General features: G+C 38.6%; 1 protein-coding gene across 1 annotated transcript in view; it reads right to left on the reverse strand.

Annotated features, from left to right (window-relative positions):
• Positions 1 to 2,986: 2,986 nt before the first annotated feature.
• The window catches only part of CCDC80 (coiled-coil domain containing 80), a 38,305-nt gene continuing 25,027 nt past the window's right edge, over positions 2,987 to 16,264 (reverse strand). The window contains exons 6-8 of the mRNA XM_081027835.1: positions 14,795 to 14,898; positions 5,938 to 6,018; positions 2,987 to 4,966 (exon numbers count right to left, since the gene is read on the reverse strand). Coding sequence (XP_080883961.1) covers positions 4,620 to 4,966; positions 5,938 to 6,018; positions 14,795 to 14,898 — 532 coding nt within the window. The 3' untranslated portion in view covers positions 2,987 to 4,619. The remainder of the gene's footprint in view (positions 4,967 to 5,937; positions 6,019 to 14,794; positions 14,899 to 16,264) is intronic.

Here is a 16,264-nt window from a genome sequence, read left to right on the forward strand (position 1 = left end):
ACCCTGCTCTGATGTTGCTGTCTAAAAAGTGTTCATGACAAGAAGGAAGCCAAAGATGGAAAAGGTGACCAAAGGAGACAAATGGAATGATGGTGAAGTGTGCAGAAGGAATTTACTCTTTCTCTAACGTTTTTGGGAAGGAAAGTGAGGCTTACTTCCAGGGATTGGCAATCTTCCAGAAATGGTTTGCCAAGCTGTTCTCTACCTCCCCCCTTCAAGGATCTCTTTGCATGGTAGATATCCCTGGAAAGAGTGGCACCTTCAGCCTATCAGTTACACCTAATCAGTTGTAGCCATCTGTGAGCCAGAATGGACCATGAGGGAGGGGCCTGGGAAAGGGGAAAAGGCCAGGAGAAAGGAAAAGATGCTTATGGGGGAGGAGGAAAGCCAAAGAAAATTTTGCCCAGGGTCAGTTTTATCTATTTAAAATCACCCCATCCCTTCATCCAGCCTCCTTGGCACAGGTATCAACCCAGCGATCGGAGGGTGGAGGACCATTCTTTTGCTTGCTGGAAAGAAAGTGCTAATATTTATGGCCTCTGTAGTCTGCCAGAGACTGCCCAGTTTGTCCAAGCTTCAGGATATCGGGTGATGCATGTGGTCACCAAATTCGGAAATTGTGTTGAAGAAATGCCTTATGCCTTGTTGGAGAGGTTCCTTAAACGTTCAGGATACTCACAGACTTTGCCAACCTGGAGGTCCTTGGAAGTCTGGCTGTGAGGAGGTGATGAGGGTTTCTGTGTGTTAGAGGTGAGGACCGCATTGGTCTCAGCTGTAGCAGTGCACTATGCTGGGAAGAATTTAATGAAGTTATTTAATACCTTTCACCACCCCATAAAAATCTGGAACTGAGTTCTGAACTACGAAGTCTGGGTTCTCTGAGAATTTAACACCAATTCAATCACAGGAAACCTCTGAGCTTAGCATTCTACTCTCTAAAGGCCAAGAAAGATTCCTAAATGTTTCTGGGTTAGACAGGAAGTTAGATATCTAGTCCTACTCTCTCATTTGGAGATGAGAAACTGAATCCCAGAGGCAAAGTGACTCATCTTGAGTCAGACAGCTAAGTACATAACAGCACAAGGAATAGCAGTTTTCTCAAGTCCAGTGGCCTTTTTAGGACACCCACTAAATTCTCTTACAACTGGCCCTTTGCCCCTCACCACCTATAGCGTAAGTACCTGACAATTAGCTTTCTTGATTGTAATGTAATTGCTTGACAATAACTTTTGCTTGCCGAGGCGTCCATTTCAAAAACATCCATTTTGAATAAACATATTGCCAGCTACAGGACTAGGTAAAGAGCCAGCTGCCCACCCATGAAGTTCCTCTTGAGCCACCCCTGTTTTTCCTTCCTGCACTTTAATTCCTGCTCTTTATGTTTTAAATTCTCCAATAGTGAAACCACAAAACCCTAGGCATCTCACCCTTCAACCCCAATAAAGACATGTCTGTGCACTCTCTACCTGTGACCCCACTGTGTGTACCCTCCAGGACCTGTGAATAATAAACGTGGTTTTTCTCCATGTTCACTGACGGTTGTTGCTGAGGTACGTCTTGTAATCATAATAAGAACCACAAGGGCTGATCCAGCCACAACATTGGCTCTGGTCAGGGAAAGGTCTGTAGGGTCTGTCACAGTAGTAGGGGCCCAAATGAGTGCCTCAGCCATTCCTAGCTGATAGCATCACTAGCATAGGCTGAGACCAACAAGAAACACCACCTACCACCCCATAACCGTGATTCTTGAGCTTTTAATAACATGTACAAAGCTAAGAGAAAGTCTACCATTGGGGGCTTTGCACCAACTCTGAGAGAACTGAAGCGAAGTGGTTAGCCTTTTAACTGTGCTTCACTTTATCGTGAAGTTAAGAGTCCTCACCAACCATACCCCACTATCTGCACACTCCGAACCATGAAGTACAGAGCAGCCAAGGAGGACAAAGGAAGATAGGAGAGCGATCAGTAGGGAAAGGGGAAATAGTGGTGGCAGAGAAATGGACAGACGTTCTTTTCAAGAAGCTTCTCCACCCATAATTTCCATACATTACTGAGTCCTGAGATCAGATCATCGATCAGGGCCTGCGAGGCCATCATTTACGCTGGTCTTGAGCTGTTTTTATCCTCAAGGCTCTGGAAGTTGAGAAGGTGTGAGTTTCATTATTAACTATCCTGAGAAAATGAGGTCACCGGGGCTCTACTTACTCCCCTGCCTCAGCACCGGCGGCCTCTGTAGCAGGGAATGGTCTCTACTGAATTAATATTCACTTCAGTGCCCAGGGATTTCTCTGGTGAAAAACAACTCTTGGAAATTCATGGAAGGATTTTGTGATAACAAGCAACTTTGGCAAGGCCCTGTCCTTTTCAGAGTCTTCCAGATTTCCCTAACTCAAGTGGGTGCTTTTCTTTTTAAATACCATAATTCTGAAGTCTTTCTCAAAAACTATATTGTCTTTGTTCCTTACTATTTTTTGTTGCTGTTGTTTTGAAGAAAATGTTTTTATAGAAAAATGACACCCAGATTATAAACTATTTGATCTATGGCCCCTGAATCTCTATTCAGATCACCTAATTCTCCAATTTGCTGGAATATACTTTGTATTTTACCAGATTATAGGGTTTGAGGACATTCCCTAGTAGTGTCTTCCTCTGAAGGTATTTTGGTTCTTTTGCTGAGCTATGGCTTATTCTACCGTGCTCCAAATGATATCCATAACTTCTTGTATTAGAAGGAGAATTCAGATGCATTATTATCTCATTGCCAATGAAACCAGAAGAATGATTGAAAAAGTAATACGTGGTTATGAAAAAGTGTTGTCTGTTTTTGACTGCAGGAGCTAGAACCTTACTGATATTATTCTATTAGTAAATTTTCTACTATTTCCATTTAAGTAGTTTCCTTGGAAGATGAAACTCCCTCATTATTATATTTCCTGAAACTGACACTATTTGGGCCCCTTATTTAGAAATTGTCCTTACATAATTTCAGAAGCAATAGTAAAGAATCCATTTTATTGGCAATTTTAAGTTGTACTTCAGCTTGGCATAAATTTAAGACCAATACACAAAACCTGGCTCTCCCCACTGCACTCCTCAAGCAGCTAGTACAGACTGTTCTAGAAGGAGAGAAGAGGAGTAGGGGTGGGGTAGGGTGATAACATAGTGTACAAATAAGAGAATTATGTTCTGAAGTCACTTGAACTTTCTGGACCTCAGTTGCCTATAAAAGGGTAAGAATAAATGATCTTCATTGAGAATAAGGGATTTCACAAGCTTATTGAGTCACAAACTCCACTTTTACTATAATTATTTATAACAAAGTCCAGATAACGTAAAGACAAATTTGTGTAAATAGGCACAGATAAGTTAATAGCTAATAGTCACATGTGGCTTGAATGCAGTTATTAATATCTGTGCTCATCAGAGTTAATAGCCAGTATAAAGATTATTTGAATAATTAGTTATTAATAACAGTGGTAAAAAAATAAGCATCCTCATTATTGATGGAGCTGGCATTTTCAGTATGCTAAAGCCTGGGACTCTGACTGATGGACTCAGGGAAAGCTCAGGGCAGTAGTTGGTAATATTACTTGGTAGTTGTTTGCTGAAAAAAGAAAAGTAGAAAGGGAAAGAGGGAGGCAGAAAAGGAGGATATGTAGTTTATATGCCATATATAAAAAATAAATGCTCTTTTTCCAAAACAAGAATTGTATTTTGTACTCCAGCTGCAATTTTATCCACAGTGATTTAGTAATATTTGCCTTTGAAAACACAAAAGAATTCCTGGATATAATCTCCTTTTTTGTCATTTTATTTTTCAAGGTCCGGTATGGTAATAGGCCCATTAGCAAGTAAGTAGAAGGTTTTCCATGCCTGGAAGTCCAGGGTACCTAGAACCCTGGGAAGCATCACCTCCAGCTGCAGTGCCAGAATCTAGTGGTGATGTAGGGATTTCTTTTCCCTGCTCTATCTCTGAAAAGACACTAAAGAACAGAAGCAGGGCAGGAAGTGACTATGATAGAAAAGCTGGGTGAGGTTCTTTCTTCCCTGGTAGCCAACATCACTGGACTCCTGTGGTATCACACTTCATGAAAGAAACTAACAATATAAAGCGGAGTCATCTTAATCATTTTTAGACTGACATTTCAAAAAGGGTTAAGAAGCTATATTCTGTCTGTTCCATCTGTTCAGATGTTTCCTGAAAACATGTGCTGTGATCTTTAATTTTCTTTAACAAGCATAGTTTTCACTTACCAATTAATGCTAAAAAAGGTAAAAGATATAAATACTTATCCTATAGAATTTTGTATTCCAAATCATGTCCATCATGTAAGAAAAAAGTAAAATAATTCATTTTCAGTACCATTATTCAGCACCTGATCGCCTCCAGTTAGAGAAACAAACAATTCTTTCAAACATCTTTATGATTTCAGGCTTTAGTAACAACTCATGAGTAGGCAAAAGTTTGCTATTCATTTAATCTTGGAGGAACACTGAAAGGAAAAAGAAAGGAATGTAGGCAGTGTGTAATGTAGGCAGAACTCCTTTACATAGCTGGCCACATGTGGCTTTAACAGCTTCAGGGAAACTGGCTGAGGCTAAGGTTTACATATTTCTGTTCAGTAAGGGTATCCATGGTGGTAACTCTCATGATGACGGTAGTCATCCTGGTAACCATCCTGGTATCCTTGGTGGTAACTATGGTAACCGTAGCCTGCGTACTCATCTTCTGGGCAGCGCATCCCCAGTGACTGCTGAATGGCCATTTCCTGTCTCCGAAGTTGCATCGAATCAATTAAATCATACACTATTACCATGGACCACATTGGGGAAGGATACCAGGATTTTACATTTCCATCTTTTCCAACTAGAAGCATAGAGAAGTACTCTGGGCTCACTTGAAAATAGTTACGTATATCTTTCACTAAATGGGCTGGTACGTCTTCTCGCTCAACAACAGAGCTCCCTAGAATAGGATTAGAAAAAAATGTTAGTGGATTAAAGAGTCAGTACTCAGGAAAACATCAAAGTGAGAAAAATAATCACTGTGAGAATGGAGAGAGGACCTGTGAGCCTCTTTAGCTCAAAATCCAAAGAAGCTTGCTGGTTTTTTTCAACTAGAAATTAAATATCCCTACTATTCTGCAACATTATTAGTGTCAAACTTTGGGGCACATAATGTCTCTTATAGAAATGTGACAAAATATAAAACCAGTCTCTTAATTTAATCCTGGCAAGATCAGTTTGTTTAAAATCTGTCACTAACAAAGACTATATTGTTTATATTTTTAAATTTATTTCCAATTAGCTTAGTTAGTTCTTTGTAATTATAATTTTCCCTTTGGTGCTGTTGTCTTTATAACAAAAAGCTTATTTCATCATCAAAGGTGGAAAATACCAATTATGTAAGAGCTGAATAAATGTATTTGAACTTCTACGATTAGTGAAAAGAAGAAAGGGGGTGGAGGAAGGCAGCTGACACTGTCCAGCATTGTGTCAGGATTTTAGACACATCTAATGTAAAGAACTTGTTAATATATGTCCTCATCTGTTGAAAGGGAATCAATAAGATATAATCTATGGGCTTCATAATACTACTGTGAGAATTAAATGAGATAACATACATGAAAATGATTTGTAAACCATAAAGCCCTGTGCAGACAAAAAGCATTAGTTAAGGAAGTGGATATTTTTGCTGTCACTTATGAGTGATTTCATATTTAAAACAATGTTAGTGCTTGCAATCCACTTCCCTTCCTCTACACACACACACATATATGTGCACACACATACACACACACACACACCTGCACAGGAGGTGGGGAGGACTCACAGAACTTTGTTCACCTTCGAGGTACACCCACTGCTTGCATATAATTTAATAATTTAACTGAACTGCACTGTAGTTTAAATTGTTAGCAAATAAAAACACTATACCATTAATCGGGAACAGTTCTAAAACTCCCCCAACTTCCTCTCCGACGCCTAAGAGCTTCAAAATGGTTATGTGACGCAGACCTGGGAAAAAAAAGGAAGCCACAGAATTAGGGGAAAGGACTTCTAAGTTATCTTTTACCTCCAAAGACCAGAGTCTGACAATTAAAAATCTGTAAGTCTAAAAAGAATATGGAACATAACCTGATTAAATGGAATAATCCATTTTCAAATCTTTCCACAAGAAAATGCTTAAATACTTTTAAAACATTGAAGAAGACCAATTACAGATTTTGGGATTAACAACAGGGTCAGATGTTTGTTTTTTTGTGGGTTTTTTTGTAGGTTGAAATGAAGAATTTGCTCTTACACTATGATTCACACTCTATTAAATGACAAAACAAAAATGAAGTCATCAGAACATTAAAATATCTGAGATAATCTAACTGATCAGTCTTCTAGCATCACATAAGCTTACCTGGATAACTTTCGAAGAAAAGACTACAGACCCCATTCATTGTCATTGATAATTCTGACTTCCTTGAACAAAAGTTTGTCAGCTTCAAGGGCAGGTTCTTATTTAGAGGATTCACACTTAGGCAAGCACAGTTTGCTTCCCACCCTCAACTCAATTTTCAGGAAAGGACAGAGGTCATGCCTTGGCAGCTCATTGGAATTCTTTTGAAGATGAATTGCACATGAAGGGATTCAGGATGACGAGGGGGCTGTCAGGTCACCCTATCAAGAGTTCATAATTTTAGACAAAATCCCAGCCTGGTCAGGATAAGAACTTGAAACTAATAATATAAATATTGATGGTGTTTATTGTCCAGGAGATAAAATTGAAAGCCACCATGGGAGGCATTTTTTAAGGAGGAGCTTAAGGCAAAATAATATTCCCCCCCAAAAAAAAGTTTGTGTTCTTTACTCTTCTCCCAGAGAAGTGAGGCATTCTGTTCTACATGCTGTTGGGTCATGTTTTCAGATGGAAAGATCATGAATTTAATTATGCCTGGGAAACATGATTTGTTCACATTTCCTGATTATTGTAAACAAAAGAGTTTGCTTACAACTAATGTGACTTAGGCTCTGTAGACAGAGATTAAAACACCATCTGATAGCTGCTGCAAAGAAATCTTTAGAAAATTAACAAGTCCTGATTTTATTTATATTCTCTTATTGTGAAGGGTTAGTAATGGCTCTAGGAAGTTATGTCTTACCTAGCACCATCGGTGGCTATAAATAATTTAAAATAGGCTTAAGAATAGTGGCACAATCAAATCTTATAAATGTTAATATAAAGTCTTAAATTATTAACCCTGATAATAGGAATAGAAATAAAAATTCCCAAGTTTTCTAATTTTTCTTACTGTTATGAGCTTGTTTTCTGCCTCCTTTGAGTTATTATTTCACATCTTAAGATTGAAATGTGTTTATAATTTACAGGTACAGGTACCTAGCAAGGACCCAGGCTCTGTTAACAACTCTCCCCCCACACACGTTAAGTCAAGCACAGGTTTATAACTAACGATTCTTTTTCTTAATACAAGTATCAAAATAATGCTGATTCATCTATGTTCCAATAATTGATTTTTTAAATCTGTGGTCCCTGCTACTTCCCCCCACCACCCATGACTCTCAAAAATTATTTCTCTGCAAAGGTACATCTTCAATGAGACTTCAGTTGTGATTTCCACTCTTGAAATTGCCGTCATATCCGTGATTCATCATTGAATTTAGTAATAAGTTCTATGTGCTATACAGTTTCCTTTCTGTATATCCATATTTAAAATGATATTAGCTCTATCAGCCAAGTAAGATAATAATGTTTGGTAAAGAAAGCATACGTGAGACATCATCAAAATGGTGGCATGCAGTGAGCCTCTGTAAATCTCCCCTAGAATTTACAACTAATCGAACAACTATAACTCCACAAAGGACTCCCTGCACAGCAGACAGGCAATATGAAGAGGTCCACTACTGAATTCACCTACAGGTGGGAGAATTGCACGAGTGGGGGAGGGGGAAAGGGAGAAGTGCGGGGATGGAGCCGCACAGGCACAAGACGCAGACCTAGCTCAAGCTCCGAGCTCGCTGCATCCTGGAACTACTGCAGCTACAGGAGATGGAAGAACTCGGACTGCTAGGGCTCCTCTTATGGCCCACAGGGCTGAGGGGGCAGCATATAACACGGCTGAACCCAACACTCACGGCAGAGACCTCGGAGAAAAGACTGAGGGAAGAAGGCTGAAAACGGTGGTTTAAGCCCTCACTGACAAGCAGAGAACGGAAGCCTTAGGCACTGAGACTAGCCGCCCCCTCCCTACCCTCCCAGAGCTCACCCCGCCCCCACCTGCCCAGTGCTAGAAGCAGAACAGCAGCAATGTCAGATCAAAAAAACAGAATATTTGGTGTTCTGAGAACTGTGGACCAGGGACACAGATTCGCAGCCCAACTAGTTCCGGCAAAGGGGAGAGAGCTGTGGAAGCAGGACTGGCTATTGTGGAGGTCACCGCCATTGCTCTGGGTGACCTCTCACAACTCACCCCAACCCCGGCCCCACCTATCTGGCTGGATCCCTGCAGGAGTAAACAGAACTGCTGAAACATAAGGGCTCTGAATCTGGTGCAGGAAGAGCTTTGGAACTTCAAAAGCTCTCTGCATACCCATACAGACACTGCTCCCTGTGACCCACTCGAACAGAGGAGAAGCCCGTCTCCCAGGAAATCCCCCCATTGTTTGAGAAGCTGGAATAATGCAGAGAAAACATAGCACTACCGTGTGAGACAAAAAAAAAAAAAGCTGCAGTCGGAGAAAAAATAAAACAGTCTACCAATAAGTTCTGAAAAACGAAAGAAAGACCTCTTGCTAGCAACATGCTACAGAAGCCACTCCTGTAGATGTCTAGGCAGAGAAATAATAAATCAGTAATTGCCATGAATAACCAAGGCAACAAGAGTTCAGAAAGAAAATAAAAAGTATCCAGAAAAGGAACTTAAAGATATGGAAATACATGACTTAAATGACAGAGAATTTAAGATTGCAGTCTGAAAAAACTCAATGAGATGCAAGAAAACACAGAAAGGCAGAACTCAGAAACAGAATCAAAGAACAACATGAGCATTTTATGAAAAAGATTGAAATTTTTAAAAAGAACCAAATAGAATTTCTGGAGATTAAGAACTCAATAGAAGAAACTAAGAATGAAATAGCCAGCTTAGGTAGTAGAGTTGACCAGATGGAGGAAAGAATCAGTGACATCGAAGATAGAAACCTGGATATTACACGGATGGAAGAAGAAAGAGACTTGAGACTTAAAAGAAATGAAAGAACTCTACAAGAACTTTCTGGCTCCATCAGAAAGAGCAATATAAGAATAATGGGTATACCAGAAGGAGAAGAAAGAGAGAAGGGAACAGAGAATATATTCAAACAAATTGTTGATGAGAACTTCCCAAACTTATGAACAGAATTGGATCCTCGAATCCAAGAAGCAAATAGAACACCTAATTACTTCAATCCCAACAGACCTTCTCCAAGGCACATTGTATTGAAGCTGTCTAAAATCGACGACAAAGAAAGAATCCTTAAGACAGCCAGGGAAAAGAAGATGATAACCTACAAAGGAAAGCCCATTAGATTACCAGCAGATTTTTCAGCAGAAACTCTACAAGCCAGGAAGGAGTGGACCCAAATATTCAAAGTATTGAAAGAGAGAAGTTATGAGCCAAGAATAATATATCCAGCAAAGATCTCCTTTAGATATGAAGGAGGAATAAAGACCTTTCTAGACATACAGAAGCTGAAGGAATTTTCTAATACACGACCTGCACTATAAGAAACACTAAAGGAGGCTATTCGACCACGATCAACAGGGACAATTTGTGGCAACCAAAACATAAAAAGGGGTAGAGTAAAGGCCTGAACCTGAATATGGGAATGGAGAAAGTAAGCATGCTGAAGAAAATGGAATACTCTAAATATCAAACTTTCTTTTACATAATCTTAAGGGTAACCACTCAAAAAAAAGATCCAGAACTGAAATATATACTGTAATAATAGAAGAAACAGAGGGAAACATCATAGAATACCACCACACAGAAATAATAGACAACAACAAAAAGGCAAAGAAACAATGGACACACGGCCTTACCAGAAAACTAAAGATAGAATGATAGGAAATCCTCACATATCAATAATCACCCTAAATGTAAATGGACTGAACTCACCAATGAAAAGTCACAGAGTACCAGATTGGATCAAAAAACCAAACCCAAACATATGCTGTCTCCAAGAGACACATCTCAGCTACAAGGACAAGCATAGATTCAAAGTGAAAGGGTGGAAATTGACATTCCAAGCAAATGGTACCCAGAGAAAATCAGGTGTAGCCATAATGATATCAGATGAAACAGACTTCAGGGTGAAAAAGGTAACAAGAGACAAAGATGAACATTTCATAATGGTAAAGGGGACTATACAACAAGAAGTCATCAATATTTATGCCCCCAATCTGGGAGCACCGAAATATACCAAGCAACTACTAACAGAACTAAAGGGAGAAATTGACAAAAACACAATTACACTACGGGACTTAAATACATCATTGACAGCTATGGATAGATTATCCAAACAGAAAATAAATAACGAAATAGCAGCCCTAAATGACACATTAGATGAAATGGACATCATTGACATATATAGAGCACTTCATCCTAAAACATCAGACTATACGTTTTTTTCTAGTGTACATGGAACATTCTCAAGGATAGACCATATATTGGGACATAAAATCAGCCTCAGCAAATTTAAGAAGACTGAAATCATATCCAGCATATTCTCTGATCACCCCACCCCCAGGCTTTGAAATTGGATATCAACTGCAAAAAGAATGCAGGAAAAAGCACAAATATATGGAGATTAAACAACATACTTTTAAAGAACGACTGGGTCAAAGAAGAAATTAGAGGAGAGATCAAAAGATACATAGAAACAAATGACAATGAAAATACATCCTACCAAAATTTTTGGGATACAGTGAAAGCAATTTTAAGAGGGAAATTTATATCATTGCAGGCCTAGCTCAAGAAACAAGAAAAATCTCAAATAAATAACCTCATATTACACCTTAAAGAACTAGAAAAAGAAGAACAAGTGAAACCCAAGGTCAGCAGAAGAAAGGAAATAACAAAAATCAGAGCATAACTAAGTGAAGTAGAGAACAGAAAGACAATAGAAAAAATTAATGTGACAAAGAGCTGGTTCTTTGAAAAGATTAACAAAATTGACAAACTCTTGGCTAGACTCACTAAGATAAAAAGAGAGAAGACACTAATTAACAAAATCAGAAATGAAAAAGGGGAACTTATCACGGATACCACAGAAATACAAAGAATCATCCAAGAATACTATGAAGGGCTATATACCAAATTCAATAACTTAGAAGAAATGGACAAGTTCTTAGAAACATATAGCCTTTCAAGGCTGAACCATGAAGAATTGGAAAATCTAAACAGACCGAACACCAGTAACGAAATTGAATCAGTCATCCAAAACCTTCCCAAAAGCAAAAGTCCGGGACCAGATGGCTTCACTAGGGAATTCTACCAAACCTTCAAACAGGATCTAATACCAATCCTGCTTAAACTCTTCCAAAAAATTGAAGAAGAGACAGTACTCCCTAACTCATTTTAGGAGGCCAACATTACCCTGATACCAAAACCTGGTAAGGAATACACAAAAAAGAAAACTACAGACCAAAATCTCTGATGAATACAGGTGCAAAAATCCTAAACAAAATTCTAGCAAATCGAATACAACAATGCATTAAAAATATTATTCATCACGACCAAGTGGGGTTCATTCCCAGGGCACAAAGATGGTTCAACATCTGCCAATCCATCAATGTGATACATCACATAAACAAAATAAAGGACAAAAATCATATGATTATATCAATTGATGCAGAAAACGCATTTGACAAGACACAACATCCATTTATAATTAAAACACTTAAAATAAAATAGGTATAGAATGAAAATATTTTAACATAATAAAGGCCATATATGACAAACCCTGAGCTAATCTCATAATTAATGGTGAAAAACTGAAGCCCTTTGCTCTACATTCAGGAACACGACAGGGCTGTCCCCTATCACCTCTGCTTTTCAACATAGTGTTGGAAGTCCTTGCCAGAGGAATCAGACAAGAGAAAGAAATAAAAGGCATCCAAATTGGAAATGATGAAGTTAAATTATCACTCTTTGCAGTTGGCATGATGCTATATATAGAAAACCCTAAAGACTCCACGAAAAAGCTATTAGAAACAATACACAAATACAGTAAAGTTGCTGGCTAAAAAATCAATGTAAAAAGTCCATTGCATTCCTATATACTAACAATGAAATCTCAGAAAAAGAGATAGAAAAAACAATTCCTTTTGCAATTGCAGCAGAAAGAATAAAATACCTAGGAATAAACTTAACCAAGGATGTGAAAGACCTATATGCTGAAAACTGTAAGACATTTTTAAAAGATATTGAAGAAGACACAAAGAAATGGAAAGACATTCCATGCTCATGGATTGGAAGAATCAACATAGTTAAAATGGCCATATTATCCAAAGCAATATACAGATTTAATGCAATCCCCATCAAAATCCCAATGGCATTTTTTAAAGAAATAGAACAAAATATCATGAGATTTCTTTGGAACTACAAAAGACCTCAAATAGCCAAAGCAATCTTAAGAAAAAAGAACAATACTGGAGGTGTCACACCCCTGACTTTAGCTTGTACTACAGGGCTACAATAATCAAAACAGCATGGTATTGGCAGAAAAACAGACACATAGACCAATGGAATAGAATTGAGAACCCAGAAATAAAACCACATAAATATGGACAGATAATTTTTGACAAAGAAGCAAAAAACATACAATGGAGAAAAGACAGCCTCTTCAATAGATGGTGCTGTGAGAATTGGATAGCCACGTGCAAAAGAATGAAACTGGACTGCTATCTGTCACCATGTACCAAAATTAATTCAAAATGGGTCAAAGACTTAAGCATAAGACCTGACACAATAAACTGCATAGAAGAAAACATAGGTACTAAACTTATGGGTTCAAAGAGCATTTTATGAATTTGACTCCAAAGGCAAGGGAAGTAAAAGCTAAAATAAACGAATGGGACTATTGAAACTTAAAAGCTTCTGCATAGCAAAAGAAACCATCAACAAAATAAAGAGGCAACCAACTGAATGGGAGAAGATTTTTGCAAACAGTGCCTCTGATAAGGGGCTAATATCCAAAATATACAAGGAACTCATGAAACTCATCAACAAAAAAAACAAACAACCCAATTGAAAAATGGGCAGAGGACCTGAAGAGACATTTCTCCAAAGAGGACATACAAATGGGAAATAGACATATGAAAAAATGCTCAACATCACTAATCATCAGAGAAATGCAAATAAAAACCACAGTGAGATATCACCTCACCCCAGTCAGAATGGCTATCATCAACAAGACAAATAGTAACAAGTCTTGGAGAGGCTGTGGAGAAATAGGAACCCTCATACACTGTTGGTGGGAATGCAGACTGGTGCAGTCGCTATGGAAGGCAGTGTGGAGGTTCCTCACAAAATTACGAATGGAATTACCATATGACCCAGCAATCCCTCTCCTGGGTATCTACCCAAAAATCTGAAAACATTTATCCATAAAGACACGTGTGCTCCAATGTTCAATCCAGCTTTGTTTATGGTGGTCAAAACATGGAAACAACCAAAATGTCCTTCGATAGATGAATGGATAAAGAAGTTGTGGTATATATACACAATGGAATACTATTTGGCGATAAGAAAAGATGATATAGAAACATTTGTGACAACATGGATGGATCTTGAGAGTATGATGCTAAGCGAAATAAGTCAGACAGAAAAAGCAGAGAACCCTATGAAACCAAGAACAAGACAAACAAATGAGAAACAAAAACTCATAGACACAGACAATAGTTCAGTGGTTACCAGAGGGTAACGGGGGTGGGGGGTGGAAGATGAGGGTAAGGGGGATCAAATATATGGTGATGGAAGGAGAACTGACTCTGGGTGGTGAACACACAATGGGATTTATAGATGATGTGATACAGAATTGTACACCTTAAATCTATGTAATTTTACTAACAATTGGCACCCCAATAAATTTAAAAAAAAAGAAAGCATACGTAAGTTTTCCAAACACTGGGCAATTCACTACAATAATAATAATAATAATAATAATAATAATAATAATAATAATAATAAATTGTTTCTCTTTACCCGTTTGTCTTAAAAATAAGATTCTTTGTAACAGATCTTGCTGTCTGCCAGTTATAGACCAAAATCCTTTTTAATGGAATGGCAATATATTATAGTGTGCTTCACCTAATATATTCATTCGCAAAGCCATTCCTGTTTTATAAGAGACATTTAATGTGTAGAGAAGTACCCAATGTTGGTACCTAGAATTACTGAACTAAATGATGATACCTGAGTTTTATATTTGAGACAACTATTTAAAAACATCAAAACAAGAAGACACATAATAATACAGATCCCTGAAAGTAAAGGAGTCTTTTCAAACACTTCAATGAAGAATATGAGCAGGGAGAATACTGAGAAAATAAAAAGTAGACCCCAGTCTGAAAAAAGTAGCTCCAGTCTGAAAGAAACTTTGTACTCAATATAATTGAATAAGTGTCTGGGAATCTACAGTCTGGACCGGGGAATATTTCGATGATCTAAGCTGCTATGTCCCATTTTAGAACTGACCAGGATGAGAGTACTGTGCTAACGTCGTGATGACCAGGCTTCCTACTCACCAAAATTGCAGGCCTGACCACTGAGGGCCGAGAGCTGCTGTGAATAGGCCCAGTCTTCATCACTAGGCGCAGAGATCACCAGCAGCCGCCGCCTCCATCGGAACCTGGGAAAGAAGCAGAAGGCCACAATTACTGCTTCAAACAACAGAGGCTAGTGTAAGAAAGCAGAGGAACTTAGGCTGTCGGTTTTTTCCTGTGCCCAGAATAAAAAACACTGACCCTTAGAAATGTCTCCTAGCTCCTCAAGGCCATTATACTGCATTTCCTGCACTTTGTTCTGTTGTAATTTCACAGTCTGCTTACTGTGTGTGGCATTTGCATGATGTGTCAGGCAGGAGTCTAGCCACTATGACGGAAGAAGTCACTTAAGAAGAGACAAAGCTCTCAGATGCAAGAAAGACTGACTAAAATTATGTTATAGTGTAGCAACAGAAATAGGGAATTGGAGGGAACTGAAGAAAACTCAAGTTTTAGTAGCATTCCGTAAGGTTTGGAAGGGGTTAAGAAATGAATATATGGACAGGAAATAGAATAGGAAAAAATAACTAAATTTTAAGTAGGTAATGGTGACAGGAGGAAGGAAAACTGGGAAAGTGGTTCAAAGGAGCCAGGAGAGTTCCTGGAAAAACAAAGACTTATTTACCTTCCTCAGGAGCCTGTGATTCTTCCAGAGGCAAATACAAGTTCTAACATATACCCTATATCACTAGTAAGAACCGACACTTACAGAGTGCCCCTATGAAGTAGACTGGGACTAAACCTAGAGCCATAGGAGTTTAAAATACATAGTAAACTTGTTTCTGCTCTTACAGCTCCAACACAGGAGGGTAGTAGAAAGAGCTGCTGTCTTATAGTCAGGAGACCTGAGGCCATGTTTTGTCACTGCTACTTTTTGGGTTCCTTGAGCACGTTCCTCAGTTTCTGTTTTTCCTTGTCATCTCTAGAATCAGAAATTGTATCCAGTTCAAAGTGGTGTTATAAGAATTAAACCAAAGCTCATCCATGTAAGTTTTCCATGTGATGGCATGAATATAGACTGTGTCTACATCTGCAGGCTTCTCAATGTAGAACTTTGTTCATGAACAGACCTTGGACATTGTCTACCATGATGCCCGATGACAACTGATCTAATCCTTATGTTTGTGTATCATTTTATAGCTTATTTTCATCGACACAGTATATGTTCCTCATTAGAGTTCAGTGAGGGAACGGCTTCATGTCTCCATTTTACAGATGACAAAATGAGGCTTAGAGGAGTGAAATAATTTGCCTCATTAGTAAATCTAAGAGGTTGTAGCAAAACACAGATTTCACTGACTCCCAGGCCAGTGGTTTCTCTAATCTCCCACCCTCAGTGATACTGATGCTTGGCTGGTGCTCTCAGGGTCCCTAAAAGAGTGTGAGGGAGTGAGGGTATGCCACCAAGGGGCAACTGTATTGAGTTGTCTCAAATTCCGCCTTCACTGGAGC

Source organism: Rhinolophus hipposideros, assembly GCF_964194185.1.
Source record: "Rhinolophus hipposideros genome assembly, chromosome: 2".
Taxonomy (NCBI): domain Eukaryota; kingdom Metazoa; phylum Chordata; class Mammalia; order Chiroptera; family Rhinolophidae; genus Rhinolophus; species Rhinolophus hipposideros.